The sequence below is a fragment of the Acanthisitta chloris genome, unplaced genomic scaffold (assembly GCF_000695815.1).
Source record: "Acanthisitta chloris isolate BGI_N310 unplaced genomic scaffold, ASM69581v1 scaffold20451, whole genome shotgun sequence".
NCBI classification, from domain to species: domain Eukaryota; kingdom Metazoa; phylum Chordata; class Aves; order Passeriformes; family Acanthisittidae; genus Acanthisitta; species Acanthisitta chloris.
In genome coordinates, this window is record NW_008654576.1 from 8,028 (window position 1) to 18,727 (window position 10,700).

Genomic DNA, 10,700 nt, shown 5'->3' on the forward strand with positions numbered 1-10,700 from the left:
GAAAAGGCTGAGGTGCTGAATGCTTTCTTGGCCTCAGTCTTTTTTGGCATCACTGGTCTTCAGGAATCCCAGGCCTTAGATATCAGGGGAAAGTCTGGAGCAAAGAATGTCCCTTTGGTGAAAGGGGAGCAGGTCAGGGAATACTTTAGCAAAATGAACATATATAAATCCATATATCCTGATGAGTTCACTCAAGAGTGCCAAGGGAGATGGCAGATGTCATTGTAAGGCCACTCTTAGTAGTCTTTGAATGATTATGGTGTCTAGGAGAGGTGCCTGAGGAATGCACTATGGGAAAGCAAATGTTGCTCTAATCTTCAAAAAGGAGGACCCATGGAACTACAGGCTCCCTGGGAAGGTGATGAAGTAACTAATCCTGGGAACTGTTTCCAGGCATGTGAAGGACAGGAAGGTTGTAAGAGTAGTCAGCACAGATTTCTCAAGGGGATGTCATGATTGAATAATTTTATACTTCTATGATGATCTGGCTGGCTTGCTAGACAAGGGGAAGGCAGTGGGTATTGTTTTACAAGTTGTTGCCTTTGGTAAGACTTTTGGTGTTTCCTCCCATAAGATCCTTAAAGAGAAGCTGATGAAGTATGGCCTGGATGAGCATCCTTGAAAACATCCAGGAGCAGCCAGGCTTGGTCCTGAGCAACTGGCTGTAGGTGGCTCTCCTTGAGTGGGGGGTTGTCCAAGATGACCTTGAAGTCCCTTCCAGATTTGACCATTCTGTGGTTTTTGTGATAGAGGATACTATGGATTCACTGTTAAGCAGAGGGCAGTTCCAGTTCTGGCTTCTAGTGGCTACTTCTCAGAACTGCAGAAAGAGTAGCATATGTAGCTCTTGTATGGAAATGACTAAAATCAGTGCTGTGGTGCTTTTCACACTTTCAGAGCAACTATATGTCCAGAACTCCAAAATGGAATATGCCTGCTCCTTTGCCTTGAAAACTTCCTGAGCTATTTTACATTTTCAAGTCAAGTATTCCTTGATTTTTACCTTTATCAATCTTCATTCATAATATTGTTTTGTTCCTATAAAAGGTTAGCCACACTTGTTGAGGAGGCAGTCAGAATTCTTTTTCCTTCACCCACCTCCTGGACAAAAATTGATGAGAAAGAACAGAGAAACACTTGCATAAGTATATTAATAGTGCTAGATTTAAAAAATGCTGAGCATAAATACAGTGAGGCTTAAATGTATTATATCTGTGTGAGTAAAATAACACTGGTAATTGACCAAATCTGACTAACAAGAAAAGAGTTTCTTTCTGTATTATTTACTCAGCTGTACTAGGTTAATCTAATTTGTATATGGATTTGTCATTGATGACCACATCAGTGATCACATGCTGCTGGGGTAAAGAAAGCCTGTACATGTGTAGAGTGTCTGCATAAATGTGCTAACTGTGTTACAGGAAAAAAACCCCAAAATGGTGTATAGTTGGAGGTATCAGTCTATAAAGCACTGAAAGGAGATGAAGAAATCATTTGCTCATTCACAGGGGTGTTGCCTTGCAGGGCAAGCCAAAATGTCTTTTAAATGCAGTATATGCTGAAGTGTAGAGGTAGTTTGGAGGGCAGTGTAGAAGGTGATGAATTTACTGCACTTGAGCTTACTGAACATGTTGAAATTCACTTTGTCCTATATTTTAATTGGGGAAATGTGATTTTGCAAATGCATATGTGCTGCTCACCTTAGAAGAAAAAATTCCTCTAGTTCAAATAAATTACTTCAACCTTTGCCTCTTTTATTGCACAATTTATCCTATTCACTGGAAAGACAGGTTTGCTCTTACCTGTTTGTAACTGTGTCTTTCTGAAACATACAAAGCCTAAAAATCATGTAAAGGCACCAGGATAAAATTAAACGTGGGAGAGTAGTATTTATGTTATGTGAAGAGTATAAAAACTCTGCAAGTGTTTGTTTTTAATGACCAGTCAGTGGTTCTCAGTATGTTGCCTTTCATCAGCTTTTAAAAAAAAAAAAAAAGGAATTCAGCTTTGAAACATTTTTCTTCAGAAAAAGAAATAGAGAAACAAATACTTAACACTTAATACAAAATGAAATACTTAAACTTTGAAAGTATCTGCACTTTTAAAGGGACCATAAAGTTTCATTTTGTTGCATTAGTTCCCATGCTGTGAAGTGCACGTTGCTATAAAGATCTCTTGAACACAAGTTTCAGGTAATGGTATTTCTGCATACTGTGAACCAAAAGCTAGTTTAAATGCATTAAACACAAAACAGCCTTGTGCTCTGACTTTTACTGATCCCTCTTTTTCCCTCTTTAAAGGTCAGTCCTATGAGATACGGATGCTAGATAATCGGAAAGCTGGAGACATACCAGAGATCAATGGAAAACTCGTGAAGGTGAATGAAGTTCTCTAGACAGAGTTGCTAACAAACCTGTGCTGCTTGTGTATGGAAAGAGAGTTGCTTAACCTTTTATTGTGGTCTGGATTCCTGGAGGGAGGGAGGTGAAACAGCTGATCTGACCAATGAAGAAAATAGGCACAGTGGAACCTAATGTATAGCTTTGTTATTTCAGGTTTATTACAAATGGAAAGAATATGCATGTTTGCATTTCCCTCTTTATGAATGGGTTCATTTCAAGTAGAGCTAGTCACTCTGTGTACCCTTTACGAGTTCTGCAGTCTGATCTGTTTTGAGATGAGATGAATCACCTCTAAGTATGCCTGTGTCTTTCTGCTGGGTAAAATGAAGCTCTGGTGACATTGATCTCAAACTTTAGTTGTCTAAATTTACGTGTGAGAATCTAGAGACTGTATATTTTATGGATATTTTTTTTTCCTGCTGTCACTAGATATTTGTTCAGAATTAGTGTGGACCAGTGATGTTTACAAGCAAAAACATATGAATATAAATGCCCAATGCATAGAGTACTTGTGCATACTGAAAGCCAAAGTATTTTATGCAAAGCTTAAGATAATTGTCTATAGATTTTTATTCAACATATTCTGAGCCATTACATTGTCCATTTCAGGTGATCAGGAGGTGTGGGAGGAAGCTAGAGGATCCTTTAGTTAGAAATTGGGAATATTACGAGCACATTTCTTAATAGTTAGTACAGAAAAAACACAGACCCAACCTGTGGTTTTTGCAACAGTGAGATGGTGGAGATATATCCATAGGAAAACAGGTCTCTCTAAATTTGCTGCTCATTGTGCAGTTTATTCCACAGCTGAGCTCCTTTTTGCAATTCCAGATTTGTCTCCTTGTGCTTTCATGTTAGCAGATGGTATTGTGGATCTGAGGTGGTGTATGAAGTGGAAGAATGAGGCAAACTGAAGAATATCCCAATTCATGGCACAGATTATTAGAAGAACTGATGGAGGGAGGAGGTTTGGATTATTAAGCTTCTGACAATTGGTTTTATTGAATTCTCTGAAAAATTTTATTCAGCTATTAGGAAAGAAGGGAAAAACTTCAGTTAAAAGTCACTTTAAAAGTGGTCCTGATACACTAGAACAGTGTGCCTGTGGGAGGCTGAATCTGTACCTGTCAGCTTTGGGCTGTATAACTTGTGAACTTTGGCTTGCTTGTATAGACCTATGCCTTGTTTGTATTTGTTTGTGGGTTGCTTGTTCAGAGGTAATTTCAGGAAGTGTTGAGCACCATAAAACTGAGATTTTTGAGTTCTGTAATTAAACTTTTTACAGCCTGGCATATTGACTTGTTTTAATAAGCATGTGAACTATTTTGCTGTTTCCTTGTAGCCCCAGAATATCTCTGTGCTGCAGTTTTCTAAGTTCATATATGGGTGATGAGTCATTTGGTATAGGACAAAGCAAAAGTTTGAAAGAGTAAATTTCACTATAGCAAGGTATTATAATACTGCATCAACAGAGTTTTCATTTCCAACACTTAAATGCTGGAATCCCAGTTCTTTCCTGAAGAAGGCATTCCAAGGTGGTTGCAGGTATTTCCAAGTTCCAAACTTGGCAGTTTGCAATGCAAAAGGATTTGTTTGTGCCTGAGTGTACTTTCTGTTATCTTCAAAATAAACCCAAGGAAATACATTGTATCTTGAAGAGTCACTCCTTTTAAAAGTTTTTGGGGTTTGTGGACACTTTTACCTGCTGTTAATACAAGGAAGACTGTAGAATAATTAAAAAAGTGATACAAATCTGTCTGTGTTCTAATTGTTTGGTAGCAGTTAATGTATGAGGTATTTTCCACTCCCCTCTGTGTAACAAATTGCTTTGTATGTGGATTCATGCAGCAGTACTGGTCACAAAAATAGGTGGTGTTGCATAATTGCTTCTACCTGAATAAAGTTAATCATGTCATAGTTGTTTTAGATTAATATTTCATCTAGAGTAGTTGGGGAAGCTTAGAAGTTTTGTATTCCTTCTTATTAATTAAAATTATTTGTTGTAAATGTGCTTATGAATACTAGGAAGGGAATTTTCTGTTTTACTTCTTAAAATGTCCTACAAAAATTCCCAGGAAAAAAATGGGCAAGTAATGCTCAGCACTTTTCATGATAAGTGAAATCTTCCATGTTTGCTTTCTAAGATGATTTGGTGTTCCCTATGCAGTGTTGATCCTGTGCTCTCAGTGTTGCTCAGCTCACTGCATGTAATTCATAGTGACCTTTAGAATAGACAATCAGATGTAAAACTCTCTTGCATTTCTACCACTTTTTCATGTGTACCCTGCTGCTTGGTTCTATTTCTGTGTTCTGGAATATTTTGGGATACTGATGGTTACCAGATTTTTTTCCTATAAATATGTATTTATCAGCTCTCTGTCTATTTTGGAATGTTTTAGTGCTTTATCTTCAGGTTGTTTCTAAAGGTGTAGTAACTTTGTGGCTCATCAGATGCTTGTTTTCTTCTCTGTTAGAGTATTATACGAGTTGTGTTCCATGACAGAAGGTTGCAATATACAGAGCACCAGCAGCTAGAAGGTTGGAAGTGGAACCGCCCTGGGGACAGACTTCTCGACTTAGGTATAATTGTTTCTGGTTGTTGCCAGTGGATGAAATTCAGTTTTTAAATTTGATCGTGTTCACGTTTATGCTGGGGCTGGTGAAAAAGGACAGATGAGTTTTCTGTATGTTGCCTTGTCATAGTGTATATTTAGAATATAAATAAAGGTTCTTACCACTTTCACATTGCTTTAGAACTTTTCAGTGCTACAAAAGATAGTAACTCTGCAGCCATATCCATTTAGTAATCTTTCTAATTTTGATTACTAGATGTTACAGTAATTAGGAGAACACAGACAAAAATAACTTTCCCTAGTAGGTTGTGAAAATGGCACCAGCATGGTTTCTGTGTTTTGCATAACTTCATCATTTTTGTTACATATTGGGGTTGGTGGCAAGGAAGGAGAATCACAAACCACATAAAACCCTGAACACTTTCTGTGTTGAGTCTGCTAAGATTCTTCATATCAGTCCTAAGAAACTGTTTCTGAGCTTATGGTCAAGCCACCAAAGCCCACATTTTTCCAGTCTACTTTGTGTCTACTGATGGTAAACCTCGTATTACAACTTATTTATAATGTTTTCTTGTAGTATGGTTGCACTGAAATTTATGCTGTTTACTTTAATAGATATTCCAATGTCTGTTGGAGTCATTGATATCAAGACAAATCCAAGCCAGCTCAATGCAGTTGAATTTTTGTGGGATCCAACAAAATGTACATCTGCTTTTATTCAGGTTTGAAACTTTATTTGACTGGATATCTGTGTTTGGTGCCTTTCAGGTCACAAACAGTAGTATATTTGCACTATGGAGTTTCAAGGTTCTCTGTTTCTTATATGTGGCATGTCCATGAAATATCATCTTTGTGAAAAAAACCACAAGTTCATAGTTCTGTTGGGGTCCCTAGTTAGGTTCTTCAGCTTAGTTTGGGTTTAGAAAAAACATTGAAATAAAAGGCTTTCAGAAAGTTCTTTGTAGAAAGCTGTCATTGTTAAACATTTAGTTATTTGAAGTGTGAGAATTATTTTAAGATCTCTCAAAATAACTCTCACTACTATTTTTTTAAGTGAGAAGGCCCCTTTCCTGCTGGTGAGCTTCAGCAGAAACTTGGCTTCAGGATACAAAATGAAAAGTATTGTGTTACAAAGAGGCTTTTAAGTCAGACATTCAAAGATGTTTCTTGCTGTGTCAATAGGCTTCCTTGTAGTAGGATTTGTATTATTTGTGCATTTGATATTCAGGGCAACTGAACATGTTTTCTTTGGAAATTTAGATAGATTGTTCAGATCTGCTTTGGAACATTTAGCTTACTTTTGTCTCAGATCTGGTTTTATTATAAAAAGGTATAGGTGTAAAGTTTGAGGGAGCAGCAGTTCTTACTGAGGCTGTCAAAACAGGTTAAATTCTATGTTGTCAGTAAATTAACCTTGATCTAGTACAAGAAAAGGCACTTTTTTGTAGCAAGAGTTACATAATTACTGAAATGTAGTCTCCTTGAGGAAGTGTGAGATAAACCGTTGAATAAATTTACAAGAGCATGTACTGACAGGACAAAGGGGAATAGGTTCAAACTGATGCAGGGTAGGTTTAGATTAGATATTAGGAAGAAATTCTTTACTGTGAGGGTGGTGAGGCAGTGGAACAGGTTGCCCAGAGAAGCTGTGGGTGCTACATCCCTGGGGGTGCTCCAGGTCAGGCAGCCTGTTCTAGTGGAAGGTGTTCCTGTCCATGGCAGGGGGTTGAAATGAGTTGATCTTCGAGGTCACTTCCACCCCAAACCATGCTGTGAATATTTTTGTTTATGCACTTCCTTAGAAGAAATAGTGACTGACTGAAAATGGAACTGATTCTTACTATGCAAGTAGAATTCACTCATTCTGAAGGCTCACTTAAAATTCCATAAGGAGGCAAAAAAAATTGGGAGCACTGTCCAGTGAGATTCATCATGGCTCCTTCTGTTGCACTGATTTTCTCCTTAAATATCTTTTAGGGGTATTTCTACCTTATAAACCTGGCTCTGATGTAACACCTCAGGCAATTACATACTGATTACTTAGTGCTGACTCTTATAGGAAGTTGGGTGTATTTGAAAATACCCTGAGATGAGGGTGCATGCTGTGAAAAACTCTTCCAGTCAGTGGCCTTTTATAGCTTTGCTCATATTTGTTACAGAAACTGTATATGATGTTGGTAACATAATGAAGTTCATGTCTGAAATGCTTCTGAGGGTCCTTTTTCTTTGGTCATTGTATTTGTTTCAGGTACATTGTATCAGCACTGAATTTACCCCTCGAAAACATGGAGGAGAGAAAGGAGTTCCTTTTAGGATTCAGGTTGACACTTTTAAACAGACTGAAAATGGAGAATATACAGATCATCTGCATTCAGCCAGTTGTCAAATCAAAGTTTTTAAGGTAACAGTAGAAAAACAGACCCTTAAGTCTCTCAGAAGTTCTCACAAAGATGCAGGACATCTTTGTATGGCTGCTTGACTTCTGAGATCAGATTGCAATTATAAAGCCATTTTCCACTTGTGTTCTTGTTCATGTAAATGTTCACTTTTAGCCAAAAGGAGCAGACAGAAAACAGAAAACAGACAGAGAAAAGATGGAAAAGAGAACTGCACATGAAAAAGAAAAGTATCAGCCTTCATATGACACTACTGTTCTTACAGAGGTAAGAAAATAAAATTGCATCTGCTGACTGAGGATAAAATACATAGATACAGTGTATTACTTAGCTACAGTCTTGGAAGGGTTGGGGAAGAATGAGTTCTACACAAAGATAAGCTTTTTATTTGACAAACTTGTCCAGTGAGCAGCAACATTAAATTTTAAGCTTTTGTTTAGTAAACTTGGATTTAGAGACTTGACAGGTGCTTATATTAAAACACACTAAGATTGAACACTGTTTGACTGACTGTACTGAACCCTGGAGCAAGAATTTCGATACAGATCTCAAATCCTTGCAGCCAAAAAGCAAAAGCAAGGAAAAAAAAAAGAGGGGGGACCCTAGAGTTTAATTACCAAATTTGAGCTTCAAAGTCTGTTTTTTGGAGATTACTGAATTTAAGGCCAGAGCCTCAGTAGGTTTTTGCATTTTCTTTTTATTTAAACATCAGTGAGTTCTATGCAGTTTTTCTAAATATTTCAGAAGTTTTTAAAAAGACTTTTTAGATCTTTCCTCACTGTATAATGAAAAGAAATTGATCCACATCTTTGGTGTTTGTCCAGATGAGGCTTGAGCCTATAATTGAAGATGCAGTTGAACATGAGCAGAAAAAGTCCAGCAAGCGGACTTTGCCAGCAGACTACGGTGATTCTCTGGCAAAGCGAGGCAGTGTAAGGGACTTCTGCTTACCTTTTGATTATGCAAGATACCTTGTGCAGTGTTAGATATAGGAGAAACTTCCATTATACAAAGTAAAAATACTGTGATTGCTGTGTCTTAATTTTATTCACTTTTATGCACACCCAATTACTCCATGTTTGTTTTCAGCAAAGGAATCCTTCCTAAATCTAACACTTAAACTGTTGCAGAGGGACTGTGTACCTTTTTAAACAAGTCAAGAGCTTTCAGTTTATGTGACTTTAAATGAAACAGCTTTTTGCTTTCCTGTATGTGTGTAATTAGTGGAAGTAAGAACAGTGACATTTAGTGGTTTGTTCCTAATTGTTCTTGCATCCAATAGAAGTTCTCATGTACATCAGTGTTTTTTAAACGCCGTGTCGTGTTGCAGATGGTTGTTACTGATTTTTCCTTTAGCCATCTACATGCTGTGCTCCAAGCAGGGTTTAATGCAGTTCAGGAGAGTCAGCTCATCTTCATAATGTATGTTATGTTAACCCTCCATGTGCCCCCAGAAGGAATCTAACATATATCCTGTGTCCTCCCTAACATATGTCCCATGCAGTTGTCCTGTCAAGGGTTAGCATTTTAGACATTGAGATCTTACATGTTTCAGAGAGAAGCAATCCTGCATCTTTCATTTGGCACGTTTAAATGTCAATAACGTGACTGTGGAGGACAATTATTTGGCTGTTCCTTGAACAGGAATACTGTGCTGACAGCTCTCTCTTTCTCAGCAGTGCTTAGGCAATGACTGTCTGACTCTTGTCCCTCAGACGTTACTGGGTTTGTTTCTATGATATGTGAAAGTGATGTGTAAGGGTTAGGTTATAAAATACTTCAGTGTATGCCTCTTGTTGTTTGTATATCCTGTAACTGGGTGGGAGGAAACCAACATTATTAGTCACATGGGTCCTTTGGGGGATTTGGGGTTTTGGTTTATTTTGTGCACCCTGAAACTATTATAAGCACTGACCTGTCTGAATTTACCTTCTATTGTTCTTGGCTGTTGGGGTTTTTTTTCTTGATCTTTCTTTTAAGGTGCATGTTTAGGATTCTCTGGCACTGCATTCTTTTATTTGTTCCAGTTGGCCCTGGGGGAGAGGTAGAGACAGGAGAAAACAGGATTTTACTACTGTCACTTGTAGAGCATCTTTTGAAGCTGCTCCTTGGCAGGTTTTCTACGTTTTTCTTTCCCCCATGCTCTCTTTTCCTTATGTTATTAGAAGTATTTCATTGAATGATTGTTGCTAATAGGAATAATAATAGAGAAAGGTATTCATTGAATTTCATTAATAGGAATAATAATAGAGAAAGGTATTATTTTTAAAAAATAAGACAAATCCATTGTCCACAGTAGGTTAAACTGTAGCCAAATGATACCTGGAAGTTGTCTAACCTTTCTTAACAATCTCTTGAAATACTAAGCTTCTATGAATGAAAGTGTTACCTTTACTGTAGTGAAGAAAAGCTGAGGACAGTACCAGATTCATTAATAGGAATAATAATAGAGAAAGGTATTATTTTTAAAAAATAAGACAAATCCATTGTCCACAGTAGGTTAAACTGTAGCCAAATGATACCTGGAAGTTGTCTAACCTTTCTTAACAATCTCTTGAAATACTAAGCTTCTATGAATGAAAGTGTTACCTTTACTGTAGTGAAGAAAAGCTGAGGACAGTACCAGACTTCTAATGCCTTTCTCAAAGCACATCAAGGGTAATGACCCACAGGCTGTTTTGAGTAACAGCTATGTACAGCTTTCCAGTTGTCATTAATTTGCAGCTGACTGTTCCTGTTTTGTGTTTGCCTTTAATAAAATGCTGTTGTGAGATCATTTGAACAGTTTATGAAGACCATTTTGAATTTTACCCATGTAGGATGATACCCTTTCAGCCTTGCACACTTGGTATTGTTTGTAGATTTAACACCTATTTCCATCATTACAATTGTTTATATCATTAGCAAAATCAATTATTATTATCATTAGCAAAATCATTAGAAATTGCCATGATAAATAACAAAACCTACTTTTTACTATATTCATAGTGAAACCTTGTTAGTGGCTATGCACTCACCAAGTACTGGTGTTAGCTGTGTAAGTTGAATGGAAAACTAATTTTTCTGATCTAGAAAAGGAATGTCTGATCTACATCCTGAAGATTAACTCATCAGCCTTTTGTCACCAGACAGGCTTATTCTTGTGGGCCTCATAAATATGGACAAGGATGATGCATATTTCTACTTGGAGCAGTTCTGTCCCTGGAGATCTGTCTTCCCCAATGTGGCCATCAGGAGCTTTGGCTGTTGCCAGACTTTGCTCATACATGTAGATCAGATGTATGTGCAGTGCAGCTGCCACAGAGGGGCTTAGACACAAAAGGGGAAGT

At 37.5% G+C, this 10,700-nt stretch overlaps 1 protein-coding gene across 1 annotated transcript in view; it reads left to right on the plus strand.

Moving 5' to 3' along the window:
• Positions 1-10,700, plus strand: part of UBP1 (upstream binding protein 1 (LBP-1a)) — a gene marked incomplete at its 5' end in the record, with an annotated part of 27,354 nt that overhangs the window by 3,788 nt on the left and 12,866 nt on the right. The window contains 5 exons of the mRNA XM_009083587.1: positions 2,301-2,377; positions 4,877-4,982; positions 5,591-5,697; positions 7,224-7,376; positions 7,528-7,638. Coding sequence (XP_009081835.1) covers positions 2,301-2,377; positions 4,877-4,982; positions 5,591-5,697; positions 7,224-7,376; positions 7,528-7,638 — 554 coding nt within the window. The remainder of the gene's footprint in view (positions 1-2,300; positions 2,378-4,876; positions 4,983-5,590; positions 5,698-7,223; positions 7,377-7,527; positions 7,639-10,700) is intronic.